Source organism: Manacus vitellinus, unplaced genomic scaffold (genome assembly GCF_001715985.3).
Source record: "Manacus vitellinus isolate BGI_N305 unplaced genomic scaffold, ASM171598v3 scaffold_23_pilon, whole genome shotgun sequence".
Classification (NCBI taxonomy): domain Eukaryota; kingdom Metazoa; phylum Chordata; class Aves; order Passeriformes; family Pipridae; genus Manacus; species Manacus vitellinus.
The window spans coordinates 9,774,696-9,789,561 of NW_021939718.1; the positions used below are offsets into that span (position 1 = coordinate 9,774,696).

At 46.5% G+C, this 14,866-nt stretch overlaps 1 protein-coding gene across 1 annotated transcript; it reads right to left on the reverse strand.

Annotated features, from left to right (window-relative positions):
- Positions 1-10,575: 10,575 nt before the first annotated feature.
- Positions 10,576-13,274, reverse strand: LOC112841092. The gene is given in 4 exon segments (XM_029959964.1): positions 10,576-10,960; positions 12,641-12,916; positions 12,918-13,053; positions 13,056-13,274. Coding segments are annotated over 4 exon segments (813 nt in total). The 5' UTR covers positions 13,108-13,274; the 3' UTR covers positions 10,576-10,611.
- Positions 13,275-14,866: the final 1,592 nt, after the last annotated feature.

A 14,866-nucleotide genomic window follows, 5' to 3' on the forward strand; every position in this document is an offset into this window, starting at 1 on the left:
CCAGGAGGAGGCTACCTCACCTGGTGGCCTTCTATGAGGGACTGGCCTTGTCCCAGTAGACAAGGGAAGGGTTGCAAGTGCCACTGATCTGGAATTCTGTGAGGCCTTTGACACAGTTCCTACAACATCCTTCCCTTCAATGGCAGAGAGATAGATTAGGACAAAGGATTAAAACCGAGTGTGGGTTAGCTTAAAATAAGGAATGAAAATGTATCCTGAAAAGCAGGACCAGCGCCAGGATGAGCCATCTCTCTCCAGCCTGCTAATCACGGAGACATGGACATAGAAAAGGACTTGGAACGGTTGCCAGAGACCAGCAGCCAGGCAGGGACAGCTGCCAGCACCCTGAAAACAGCTTTAGATATATCAGTGTCTTCAGGTTCTCTGGGGTTTCTTTGTTTGTTTGTTTGGTTATTTGGTTTTGTGTTGATTGGTTCATTCCAGATGATCTTCATTTTCATTAGGGCTCATTAGCTGCTGGCGCACTGCTTCAGATAAGTCTAGAATAAACATTTTCATGTATATTTTCCTCAGAACAATCATTTTTATTTTCCTTCTGACAAGAATGTTTAAACATTCTTTTAAAAAGATTTAATCTCTCAACTGCTGTGGGAGAGAGCAGGGGTTTTTCTGCATTAGAAAACAGTTGCTTAAACAGTACTAGGTGACTAATTTCCAAGTTATATATACACTCACAGCAGAGAAGCCTGTTATAGGGTAACCAGTTCTTCGACTTTGTCATGTTTAAATCCTAAGGTTTTTATTTCAGCATCTTTAAAATTGGCAGTGAATGTGACTGGAGAGCATCTTTTGGCCTTTGTCCTATCATTACATGCCATGTTAAAAAGATTAGTAACCTTACTCTTTTGGGTTTTTTTTTCCTTTTGCTGTTGTTTTCTTTGCCTTTGCTTGCAGGACTCTCTAGATGAGATTCCACATAGTCTTTCTACTGGAATCTCATTGCAGCTATACACTCATAATTTCAGAGGGGTCAGTAGTACTGTATCATATTTTTTCTAGTTCATGAACTTCATTAATCATGACCTCTCTCATTGGTTTTCACACATTTTTATTTTGATTCATAATGATTGTCTTTGTTGTGGTATTTATCTACTCCCCTAATCCAATTCAATTAATACCACATTCACTTTGCAAAGTAATCAAGCATTTGAATCTGTATTCATATTCCGCACACAGAATCACGTTGCATAGTTTATGCTTTACGTTCAATTCAGAGATAGAAAGGTTGCATGGAAAAAAAAAAAGGCAAGCAAAAACTCTAGGTACCTGGAGAATATTCTTATCATTATTACAGATAATTACAGATAACTACAGAAATTGAAAGGAAGAACGCAAATTTAATTCTCAGTGCAGTATCTATGACCAACTGGTAACTATAATCCCCAAGATATAGTGAAGTGCATAAATGTGAGCTAAATGTTGATGGACTGGAAGATACTGTTACTGTAAAATGCTAAAAATTTGCTGTCACTTCATTAAAAAAACACAGAAACAAACAAACAAACAAACGCCCACACTTATTTTTTTTTTTAAATCTTACCTATGGTAATGTATTTTGATTTTTTTCTCAATGCCTTCTACCCAGCCAGTGTCCACCACATCCCCACCATGCTACATCCAATCAACTGTAGCAATCAAAGATAAAAGAGTGGACAAGCCTGTCACAAAACTGAGCCTTCTGAAAGAATGAATTCTGTTAGAGACTCCATCAGCTCTTTCTGATTAAATCTCTTTCCTCCATTAATTCCCAGTTCTCATAAATACTACACAAATTCATCCTTAATTAAGGGCCTTTTGTCATGGTGAATGTGTTTCTTTATACTCTGCTTGAGTTGATTCTGAATTCAGCCTATTCATTTGTTCTACTTATTTTCTTAATTTTCAGATTTCTCAGTCAGAACTACAATGCCACAATCAAAAGCTTAGCTTCTTAGGGGCTGAGGGCTCAGGTTGAAGAGTCATAAGCCATAATAAAAATAAAGGAGCAGTCACTAGGATTTCAGCAGAAAATGCTTTTGGTTCCTAAAGCAGCTGACAAAGGACTGAGCTTTCACTGAGTTCATTAGGATCCATTGTGGAAAACGGTGTTTTTCACTAAATACATGCTTGGGTTTATATCTGAAAAACAGCGTAAAAAGGGAAGATTACTACAAAATCTCTTGTCGAAAACATGGATATTTGTATAAATAAATAGACAGATGACATGAAAGCTGTTGTTCCTTTTATTTCAAAAAATGCTAATACAAATTTATTCCAATTTTATATTAACCCTTGTCGAGTAGAAAATTAAATAAAAGAAATACATGTATTAGTTGTATATATAAACAAAACAGAGATCAAATGGCTAGATCTAAAAGGATGAAGTATAAAAATTGTACAGTAACATCTCAATTGCACATTATCATGAAGCAAAGTAATCAGTATTTCAGGAAAGCAGTAAAGAAAGCAGTGAGCAGACTTCGGGCAAACAAACATTTGTGCTAATACATAGATATACTACAGGGAAAATTTACAGATGGTAGAAGTCTGCATTATTTAAACACTTAAATCCACTTTGTTTTCCCAGCTCATAGGTTCACGTCCATAGCCTCCCAAAAATTCCTGAAAACACTGAAAGCAATGGAGTTCAGCTGAACTCTGCGTGGGGAGAACCTGTCATTAAGGACTGACCCAACACACAACTCAAAATTATTTCTTATTTAATTTTGTTTATTCAGTCAGCTACTTCTCTAATAGATTTTTTTTAACTGATGCGGATTCCATTTGCAAATAATTTTTGCGCTCCTCAAGCTGTATTAGTTGATCAGTAACGCTGTTATTCTACTGAAAAGGTAAATTTGAAAAAAAAAAAAAAAGTAAAATACTTTAACTAACTTACCATTTAAATTAAAACATTATATGTGCAAGTTTAAAATCTGACAGTAAAAAGGACCAGACCCGCCCCAGGGACCACCGCCGCCCGAGTCCCTCCCTCCGGGACGAGGAGCCGCCGCCCGGGTCCGGCCGCGTCCGAGCAGCGCCTCAGCCCGGGTCCCGGGGGGCGACGGGACCTGCACCGCTGAAGGGACGGTGAGGCTGAGAAGGCCCGGGGCGGCTACGAAGCCGGTGGGGCTGTGAGGGCTGAGAGGGAGCGGCGAGGCTGAGAGAGTTGAGGGGGACTAAGGGGGACTGAGCGATGGCGGGAGGTGGTGGAGGCTGAGAGGACTGGGGGACTGAGAAGGCTGCGGGCAATGGCGGCACCCGGGGCGCTGAGGGCAATGGGGGCACTGGAGAGCTAAGGGCTGTGGTGGTTGTTCTGGGGGTCTGAGGGCGATAGCTTTGGGGAGTCTGTGGGCAATGGCTCTGGGGGTCCAAGGGTGATGGCTCTGGGGGTCTGAGGGCAGTGGGGGCCTGGGGGCCTGAGGGTGGTTCTGGGAGTCTGAGGGCGATGGGGGCTCTGTGGGCCTGCGGGCAGTGAGGGGCACTGGGGGTATGAGGGCAGTGGTGGTGATAGGGACTGACAGCAATGGCTCTGGGGGTCTGGGACGATGGGGGTTCTGAGGGTCTGAGGGCAATGGCAGCACGGGCACACTGGTGGCTGGTGGTGACCATGGTGCTGGTGGAGCCCTTGCTGCCATGAGCCCGAGATTAGCAGCTCTTGAAGTTGTGTTTCAGGTGTTTGAGGAGATGCTTTCATCATCCTGCCCTGAAATGGCTGCATTTTTGGAGGTAACTATATTCGATAGCAATGCTGGGGTCCGGACTGAGTTTTTTAGTGTTGTTGCATGCCTGAGAAGTAAAGGCTTCCTTAGTTAAGCTTTTAATGGACAGTGAAGCATTTGCTTGGTAAAGCAAGATTTTGAAAAGAAGAGGGAATCAAAAATATTCCACATTAATGAGCATGAGACATGTTAGCCTGTGTTGGCCAAGTTTAGGTGCTCATTTTCATGGGGAAAATACATAGTGCAAGTGTATTTGTGGGGATGAAGTGGAAGCCTTTTAGGTTATAACTTAACCAAATCCGGGCTCTACTTCTTTTGGGTTTGAACACAAAGGAAAAGCAAAAGCTGGACTGCACTTGCTGCTGCTGTGTAAGACCTGCTTTACCTACAGGCACTAACAAAAAGCCATGTTTGTGTATGTGCTGGAGCTGCAGTTTTATTGTCCTCTCAGTATCTCGATGTCTTCAGTAAAGTTTCTAGCTGGGAAATCCGCAGGTGGTGCAAACTGGCCAGTATTGCTCTCAGTGTTCCAAAGATTAGTTCCTCTTGGGTGTCTCCCTAGAAAGAGATGTGTACTCTGATCAAGTCCCTGCAAAGCTCCAACCTGAATAAGATTGTTTTGCTCACGGCAGTGTGGGGAGGAGCAGGTCACTGTGCCAGCACACAGGGAGTTGGCAGGACTCCTTCCTTAGTGTCCTCTCAGTGTATTGTGTCCTGCTCATTAAACATGTGACAGCTTTTGAACTGCATTGGGGAAGTTTATCTTTTCCATTGTTGAAGGCCCAGACTTTAGGGCCCAGACTTCCTTGTTAGGAACGAGGGATTAAGTGTGTGAGTCATGGAGTTGGGGTGCAGGGTGTTTGAGGCCTCTTGACCTGTGTGATTGGTGAGAAGGCAGATGTTGATCATGGATGTGAAGTGGTTAAAGACCTCGGGTTTATTTTGTGCTGAAGAGCAATTCAGGGACTATTAGGCCTTTTGTTTGACAGATTCCCTCTTTTGATTAGAAATCCCCTTTCTCTTAACTCTTGCCTCTTCCCAGACTTCCCCAGTGTTCAGTTCCTGTATTGGCACAGGAGTTTTTTGCATATTTTTATACAACTTTGCCAAAGTTTCTGTATTTCTGTATTTCTGTTTATATGCAGTCCCATTACCTGCTGTGTATTTATCACTGAGTAAGGGGAAACTCAAGGTGGGGAGTGGGATTTTTTGAAACTACCCATATCTTACTGCCAAGTGTGATGCCCTTTTATCTCCTATAAAAGCACACATACTACTTTTCAAAAGCTTCTCTTTCATTACCTGAAGGAAATGTTACAGGCTCTGAACAGTCATTCTTCTTTATCATACTGATGGCTATTCACAGAAGAGATGAATATTCTAGAACAAGTTATAGTGAGAATATCTTTCTGTCTAAAGGTAATTTCTAGGTGCTTGATTTGGGCCTTCACTTCCTCAGTGGAATAGAAACATAACATGGTTGTCCAGCTTTTGGGATTTTTTTACCCAACAGATTTTTGCCGTGTGATCCTGGAAATACACCAGTTAGGTAGGTAGATGTTTGCCTGCAAAATACATATGGAGGGGCAGCAGAGAACTCCAAAGAGCAAGCAACACATTAGGATTTAATATCTTAACAAGTGGATGGGGTGGGGTGAGATTCCCAGCCAGAAATCTGTGGTTTGTGTGCAGTTTTGCCCTGTGCAGTGGTTTGAGTGAGGTCTATCTTTCTTGACACACGTTTTGGTAACAAGGAGGGCACCTGCATTTCTGCTGGCTGGTTTCTTACAGCTCATGTGATAAGCAAGGGCAAAGTTCAGACTGTGAGGACACACAGCCTCACTTGGTATATTCTGGTTTTCTGATTTCATGTTTTGCTTAATAGGTCTTTTTGTAAGAGCCTGAGTTTCAGTTTCGCAACCTTAATTCTGAGTTTAAAACACTTGTCATGTAAACCATCTGGGAGATGTTCACCTCGTGTTACACATCCTTTTGGAGTGGAGAAGAGTTATTATTTTGTCCCTAAAGTGATTACAAGAAAATACTGAGTAATCTTTAATTTTGTTTTTTTTTGTTCTGTTTTTCTTTTAAGGAGAATATTAGTATCTTCTCTGAGTCTTCAGGAAGGGAGTCTGGGAACAAGGCTGCAGCAGAGAGAGCTTCACCTGGCAATGTGGGCTGTGGGAACAGTTCCCCAGAAGCAGAGGATACTGGTAAGAAGAGTCTTGTTTTTCAGAGATGTCTGAGCCTGACTGTGACAGAAAGGAGAGATCAGAGCAGTTTAGTGACCGTTCACAGTGTCAGTGCTTCCTTGTGCCTTCAGTTCAAATACTGTACTTGTACAGCCTCACAGAGCACTCACCAACACACTTCTCTATACGTGCTTACACTCAGTGCTCTTCTGTGCAGAAGGGTGTGAATTAGAGCAGTGAATAAAACCTGACAGTCTGGGATTTGTCACCAACCCAGATGTCACCACTTTGAGTTGATGTCCATCAATGTTTGCTGCAGAGTGACAGTGCTACAGAGGCAACACTGAGTAATGACATGACTGCTGGAGCAATGGGGAAAACCCCCACCAAACTGATGAAGTCAGTGCAGAAGTCCAAACTTTCTGTCCCAAATCACTAACTAAATTTAGTACCAGTCTGCTGATACTTATTCTAAGACACATGAGAAAAGAAAGCAGCAGAACACCTGAGGCCAAACAATTCACAAATCCAGCAACTAAAGGAAAAACCTAAATGTCCACAGCTTAGCAAGACCTAAGAGCACTTTGAATCCAGTTTAGAGAAAAGCTGGTGCAGCCTGCAGTCCTTGTAAGGAGCTCTTTCCCTCCCAGCTGTTCACCCAAGAGCTGATGGTAGAGTTGGAGAAGCTGTTGCTCACTTCAAATTGCCAAGTGAGAGCCTGCCTTCTGGGCTGTGTTTTATAGTCCCTGATGGAAGTACAACTGCTCCATGTGCTGCCAAGACCCATGTGGACTCAGTATTTCTTTTTTTGCTTCCCAGATATCCACCTGCTGTATCTCTCCAAAAGGGCTGCTCTGCGTGGGAGGAAGCGCCTGAAGCCCAAGTCTGGGCCGGCCCCGTCAGGTGGTGATGGCTGCGGCTCTGTGAGGCCGGGGCACCTTCCTCAGAGCCCCGAGCTCCCTGTGGACACCAAGAGGCTGAAAGAAGCCAACAAGGAGAACCTCGAGGCCGACCTGAAGGTGCCCGAGCACAGCCACTCCCAGCAGCGCTTGGACACACCCCCGAGCAGGGACCCGCCCTTGGCCAACAGGAACGGTGAGACAGGGCCGTCAGGGGGGGCGGGTCTGACAGGCGTGTGGAATTTGGAAACCTTAGATGGGTCGGGCATGTGCAGGGACAGCTGGAGCACCCCGTGGGTTGTGTGCAGAGGGGAAAAGATCTGGCAGTGAGGTTTCTGGCAGTGAGGTTTCTGGCAGTTGACTCCTCCCACAAAACTGTGAGTGAGACAGTTTTTCAAAAGGATTGAATGGACAAGTTGTTACTGGAAAGCCCCAGAACTTGGAGTTGTTTTTCTTTCTAAGCCTGCTTGAGAGGATCAGAGATTTTAGAGTCCCTGACAGAATTGCTGCCAAGGGAACTGTACACATGACCGATATTTACTGAATACTCCTTTTTCTGGATCTGCCTCCAGATGCTTCCAGGACAAGTGAAGCTTCTCTTGGGTTGCTTCCAGGGCATGAGGCTTCCCCAGCTCTTCCAGAGAAAGTCATTGCCACTCCAAGAATTTAGAGGCTTTCATCTAAGGTCACAGTCCCATCCATGTCCACAGTCCTGGTTGAAACTTATATATTGTCAGGACTGTTGTAACAATCCGTAATAAGTTTTTAAACTGAAATTGATATTTGCGTGTATTGGCAGCACCGTTGTAGCCCTTTGCAATAAAATTTTTAAATTGAACTAGGTGTTGATTTGTGTTATTCACAACAATTAGCAGATGTAAACATTACAATGCTGGAGGATTTGGGGAACGAGTGAGGGGGACTGGGGGAAAATATCCAGGCATGTCCAGCAGATCTCTCAGTTCCAGTAAAGCTGGGGAGTGAAATCACAGATTTTTGATAGGCAGCCCAATCCACTGTGTAAGTAATCCTGAAATGCAACAAAAGCTCTCTATGGGAGAGGTAAAAAAGGAAATAACTCCAGAGAAATACTGGCAAATAGATTTCTCTGAGTAACCTAAATACGGGTGTTTGGGTATCTGCTGGTATTAGTGGATACATTTTCAGGACACTGGCTGTGCAAACAGGTCTACACAGAACCTTATGTACTTCTGTAACACCAACAGGGGTGCAAACCTGGTATAAAATCCTCCACACATCACACATATTGAGACTGACAAAAACTTACACTGTTATAGCACGGAACTTCCTTTACCTGCTACTTCAAATCCCCCTGCATTACCCAAACTGAAAGACATTTCCTCAGTCATGCCTTACCATCTAGATGTGGTGGTGTTTTACACTTATCCTGCCAGATAAAGGAGTAGCAGATTTGTTCATATTCACCATTGCAGTTTGACACCAAAAGGAGACAAACTGCACATATATAGATAAGACAAAAAAGCTCAGCAGGATATGGAACTGATGTAAAGCTAATTAGAAAGAAACACTTTAAGAGTGAAGGTTGCAGATCACAGGAAGATAGGTTTCTGGTGGGGGAACACTGGCTTTAAAGAGAAGAGAAGCTCTTGGGGTTTGATTTGTTCACTCTTTCAGAGTGCAAAGATGATCTGGTGTTCCAGAGCAGAATCTGGAGCCAGAAGTTTGAGAATAGGGTGCGATAAGAGCACCAGAGAATTATCTCTGTTTATAAGAAGCAGCCCTGCAGAGCTTTCTTTGGCTTAAACTGAAAGTGGAAGTCCTGTTTTACTAAAGAGAACTTTGATCTATTGGTGTTTTGGAGGAAGAAAAAATAACAAAGCACCTGATGTCTGTATTGAGATCAAGTGTATCACAGAAAGCTAACAGTGCACCAAGGCAAGAGACCTTCACATAATTTAGGCTGTTATTTTCCCAATAGCAATAATTTCCCAGTACATGTGGATTGAAACAACCACCGTCACAGTAAGTCAGAGCTTTCCTTGCTCTGGCCTTTCACATATCACTAAGGAAAGGTTAGGCCAATTTATTCTCAACAAGATTTTGAATTCTTCAGAAGTCAAAACTGAATTCAAGTCAGGTTATAAATACTGTAATGTCCAAACTTCTAAAACCTTGTATTCTCTTCTATTTGAGTCCACCTTGTTCCTCTGTCAGAAGAAAAGGCTAGATATGGGACTAATCCTTTCTTTGATAGGAAACAGTTTTTAACAATAAAGTGGAAAAAAGGCCTTTGAATAAAGGTTTACTTACAAAAATTATACTGCTGCAACAAACACCAGGACAAAAAAGCATGGACTGTATTATTATCTGTGTTATTAAATGTGAAGTAGTGCTATTGAGTCTGTGTTTTCCATACTATGAAAACCCGCAGTACCTTGAGAATCCCTGACTGAATATTGTTATTTAACCTCCTTAACAATGCAAATTATGGTGGGTTCTAAGAACTCAGTTTAATTACTGCTATGCTTTGATAACTCCTGTGCACATACAACATTCAAAACCCATTAAACAACAGTATTCGTTTTTTTGGTAGATATTTGGTCTTGAAGGAAAACTTTCTACTAATTTTTTCTTTTTCTTTTAAAACTCACTGTTGTTGGTTGGTATCAAGACCTAGAAAGCTAAGGAATGCTGGAAAGGGCTGCAAAGGTATTTGCCACCCTTTTATCCAACATCAACAACAGAGTGTGGTTTAAATACAGACTTGTAAAACAGCACTGCTGCTGTAATCAAATTACTGTTGATTAGTTAAGTTAGATATACTCTGCAGAAGGTGATTATCTTTGGCCAATGTATAAAAGAGGGTTTAGTTGGTTTGGTTGGTTTGTTTTTTTTCAATAAAACTCAAGAAGGTGAGAAGACCACAGTCCTTCAGCCTGCCAAAACTCGTATTTCCTTGGACTTACTCTTTTTAGCAGCTTACTGAGAAAACTATGAGAATATTTAATATGCTGCTGGATCTCTTAGCGTGTTCCTGCAGGTGCTTGATTGGATTTACCTAAATCTTCCAATGCATAATTATGGCAATTGTGATGGGATAACCGAGTTGAAAAAGTGAACAATAAACAGAATTTTGTCACTTTATAATAAGAGTGTTTTGGGATGAGGGCATGGGGCTTGTTTTTTATGGAAAATACAAGAGAAAGTTTGTAGGTTCTCTATGATCCGCAGTAAAAGAGCTATAAGCACAAGGTGGTATCTTGAAATCCAGATAAAGAAAGTTGATTAGAAAGAGCTCATAGCATTCCCCTCCTTTAGCCGACTACTCACAGACACCTTGGACTGTGAGCAGTAGCATCTGTCTACTCACAGAGGCTTTGCTGAAAGCCTCCTCCTGCTGTAATACAAAACAGACATCAAAGAAAGGTGCCTTGATAAAAGAGGCATTTCACTGTTTGCCTTGAACTGACTAAGAAAAGGTGTGAGCTCTTTTGGCCTTTTTTAGAGAGATAAAAAAACCAAACCAAAAACTGTTTGTGGAATTCTCTGGAAAATCTGACTTATTGAAGGAAGTAACATTTTGTGATACTTGTGCTATCAGAATGTGCAAATTTTCTGCTTATCGTTCATTCAGACGCTTGTTAAGCCCATAATGGTCTTATTAATGTTTTAACACAGCTGAGTGAAATAAAATTACTCAACATTTTGGCTTCAATCTTCAATGATGTTTTGAATATGAGAATATTCATTTGGAGGAAGAACAGAACGTATTTTCACAGATCCATTATGTTTTATTGTTCCAACACACAGATCCTCTCATTTCCTGGGACTGCCAGGAGAGGCGGATGCTGATGTACCGGCTTCCTCCTCCACTTTGGAGCCTGCAGGCCAGCTGCTGGACCTAGAGCTGCTGGAGCTGGAGCTGCTGGATCTGAATCTAGAACTGGCCACAGGACCATTGTTCACATCCCTGGCAGCAGCAGAACCCAGCAGTCTCTCTGCATCCTCACTGCACCGGCCCACGATGACATTGCTGATGCTGTGGATCAGTGGTGCCGCGTGCTCGTTGAGCAGAGGCTCCATGATCTCCACCAAGACCTCTACATTCGGTCCGTAGAGGCAGAGGCTGTACAGGATGATGCTCTGTACATCCTCCACCAGCCACCACTGGTCCCAGTATATTCCCTCCAGCCTCTGGCGCAGGCAGGGCCACACACGGTCCAGGAGATGTTGCTGTCGACGGAACAGTCCTGCCCACACCTCGGGCAGGATGCCGTCCGTGGGCTGCGGCCCAGCTGGGGACAGTGTTCCGGGTGGGGGAGGTGGAGTGGGCACCACGGGGCGATGGGGGCTGTTTCCGGGCAGGTGGGAGGGAGCTCTCCCTGCCCAACTGTTGGTCTCCGGTGACTCCTCAGGGGCTGTGATGGCCCTTCCTTCTCGTTCCCTCCCAGCCATGGTGCTGTGCGGGACGAGCAGGCACCGAGGGGCGGGCACCTCAGGCCGCTTTTGCAGGGGAGTCGGGGGGAGCCTTTTGTGACGCCAGAGCTTTCTGAGTCACCGTCGCCAGCGAGGTCACAGTGGCTGCACCCGATGCGTCACAAGGGGGTCCCCGGCTCCCCAATAAAAGCGGGTGAGCCGCACGCCCCGCACACCACCATGGCCCGTACCGCCGGCGGCTTGCCCGCGAGGCGCCGCAGCGGAGCCGCAGCCGCCGCCGCTCCCGCCGCCGGGGCGCGCGGGAAGGCGGCGGGCTGGATTCCCGCCGCTCCAGATACCGCCGGCGCCGCCGGGGCGGCAGGAGGCGCAGACGCCGCTGAGCGGGCACCGGGCAGCGCGGACCAGGCCCCGTACGGACACACGGCGGGCCGGACAATAAATTAGCACGGCAAACGTCACATGGGTGTGCTTGTCTCTGCTTCGCCCCCCTCACAGCGCCTCACGCCTCAGGGCTCCCCCGTGGGTCGCGCTGCTCGGAACCCGCGCCCGCATTCCACGTGTTCCATCTGCTGCCGCTCCTGTGTTTCCAGCTCCGCTGTTCGACAACAGCGCTCCCAAACTCTGTCCCTCCCCGTTTTTCTGTGCCCTGTTCATGTCCATCCCAAAGCTGAATCAAGAAGGAGTGTGAATTGCAGACCTTTTCAGAGGTCCCCTACCTGATATTCGTGCTGTATAGGAATATATTTGCATCAGTTAATCAAATTTATTTACATCAAATGGTGAATATTTTTACATAACTATTCCTTATTTGCACAAATTCATCAAGTGATGAATTTCTTACATAAATGATGCCCCTTATTTACATAAATTCATCTTCACAGCTGGCAAAGCTTCAGTCTGTCACCAGCGATTCTCTGCCGTGGACATGGTCCTGGGGCTCCCGGGCCCGTGGCCGTATCCCCCAGCACGTGGGCCGGTGAGGCGGCCTCTTGCTGGGCGGAGGGCAATCCTGCGGGCTGGGGACCCTCCTCTGGGGAGGTGCTGGGACGCCCCGGGCAAGCGGTTCCTGCCCCGTCTGAGAGCGGAGGGGCCGCGGCTGCTGCCCTGGGCAGAGGGACCTGCCCCCTCAGCCTGCTGCTCCTGCTCTGCGGAGTCAGGCACAGCTCGGGGGCAGCTGGGACTGCCAGGAGGGGTGGCCGCCGATGTATCGGCTTTCTCCCCTTTGGAGCCTGCGGGGCTGCTGGTGGGAGTCCCCTCTTGGGAGCTGCTGGACTTGGGGCTGCTGGAGCTTCTGGTGCTGCTGGACCTGCATCGTCCCTGGCAGCAGCAGAGCCCAGCAACCCCTGTGCCTCCTCGCTGCACCGGCCCACGATGACACTGCTGACGCTGTGGATCAGTGGCCAGCCACCACTGGTCCCAGTATATTCCCTCCAGCCTCTGGCGCAGGCAGGGCCACACGCGGTCCAGGAGATGCTGCTGTCGACGGAACAGTCCTGCCCACACCTCGGGCAGGATGCCGTCCGTGGGCTGTGGCCCTGCAGTCCCCTGCCCAGCTGGGGACAGTGTTCCGGGTGGGGGAGGTGGAGTGGGCACCACAGGGCGATGGGGGCTGTTTCCGGGCAGGTGGGAGGGAGCTCTCCCTGCTCAACTCCTGCTCTCCAGTAACTCCTCGGGGGCTGTGATGTTCTTCATGTTCTTCATGGCCAGGAAACCTGACAGTCTTTACTGTCCTGCTGCAGAGTGGGTACGCTGGATTTCTCCTTGTCCACCACGGGATGCAAACCCTGCAGAACTTGTGGTGACAGGGAAGAGAGGCAGCCACGCCATTTTGATGTCCTGGCACATGGGGCAGCCCCACTGTGTCTCCATGGCCATTCTGTGCTCTGCGTGGGGCTGGAGAGAGCTGAGGACCAGGAGCTGCTCCCCCTCGCCGGCACGCTCGGCAGGAGTCAAGGCTTGGACCAGCCTGGCCCAGGCTCTGCTGGTGCCCAAACATGAACAGCGAGGGACGTGGCCTCGCAGTTTGACCAGCGATGTCAAAATGGGAGGTTCCCCCCTGCAGGTGCTGGAGCTGGAGCTGGAGCTGGAGCTGGCTCTGGCCACAGGGCCGTTGTTCTCATCCCTGACTGCACCAGAGCGCAGCAGCCTCTGGGCCTCCTCACTGCACTGGCCAACAATGATGTTGTGGGGTTTTTTTCCCACTTGATTTCCACTAAGCTGACAGTTGACTGAAACTCTGCATTTTCCACCAGAAGTTTTAAAGTCTGCCTGCTGGAGATAAAACCCTGTCAGGCACTTCTTGCAGACTAGTTTACTGAAACACATGGAGCCGGCATCAATGATTTCGTTGTGGTTCATCAAACTCTGCCTTTCCATGGAAAGTCTAAAAGCTACATAACCTGGCCTCTAGTTTACTGGAGTTCTGGGTTGAACTACGTGGTCAGCTCTTCTCCATCTCAGCTGCAGAATTTATTTCTTCTAAAGCTGTAGAAGTGGCACAGGCTCAAAATGACACTGAAAAGCTCAACAGAAATGCACAATGAACACTGGATTTCTTATCACAGGAACACACCCAGTCAGGCAGAGAGTTCAGTCTGGGTGTTGTCTTGTTTTAGAGACTGGACTCGCAAATTAGAAATCGCGTTTAGCCTGGAGGCCTCTTTAGAGTGTGCAGCTGCCTCTTGGAAGTGCAGGTGTGCTTGCAGAGACGGGTGCTTTGGGATGGTCTTTCCACATCTACCCTGGACATACGCACGGTGCCTACAAGCCTTGGGATTGCTTTGGAAGTATTTGTGCTTGAATCTATAAACACACGAGCATCCTTCTTCAGGAGCCAGTACGAAAATTCTGAACAGCTGGAGAAAGACAAGTCTGTACTGTGGTTCAAGACTTGAGGAAATGAAATGAAGAAATGAAATGTCTTTTTCCCCCTCTCCCATTTCTCACCCTCCCCCCCCCACGTTTTCTGCCCTTTTCTCCGATCACGTTTCTCTCCTCTTTTCAGTCACGTTTCTTGCCCTTCCTTTCCCCCTCATATTTCTTGCCCTTTCCCCCTCACAGTTCAGTCCCTTTTTTCACTTGTTTCCCTCCCCTTTTTCACTCACTTTTCCTGCCTTTTCCCTCCTCACGTTTCCCACCCTTTCCTCTTCACATTTCTCACTTTTCCCCCTCATGTTTCCTGCCCTTGTCCCCTCATGTTTTCTGCCCTTTTCTCCCCTCACGTTTCTGTGCTTGTCCCAGTCACAGTTTTCACACTTTCCCCCTCATGTTTTCCACCTGTTTCCCCTCCCATTTCTCACATTTCCCCCTCATGTTTCCCCCCCTTTTCCCCTCACATTTCCCTCCTTTTATCCCCTCCCGTTTCTCACACTTTCTCCATCACATTTCCTGCCCTTTCCCCCTCACATTTCCTGCATTTTTTCACGTTCTCAGTGTCTGTTTCTCTTCAGTGGTGTTTGGCCTTCTCTTCTTTTTATTTTTTTTTCCTGCAATGCCCTACTCAAGTAATGCTTCCTTGAGCAGCAGCCTGAGAAGCCCTAGCCTGTGAGTCTGTCTGTTGCTGAACAGAAGGTCGTGCTGAACCAGAAGAATCTTAGGGAAAAACAAACCAGAGTGGACTTCCTGCTGGAATTTT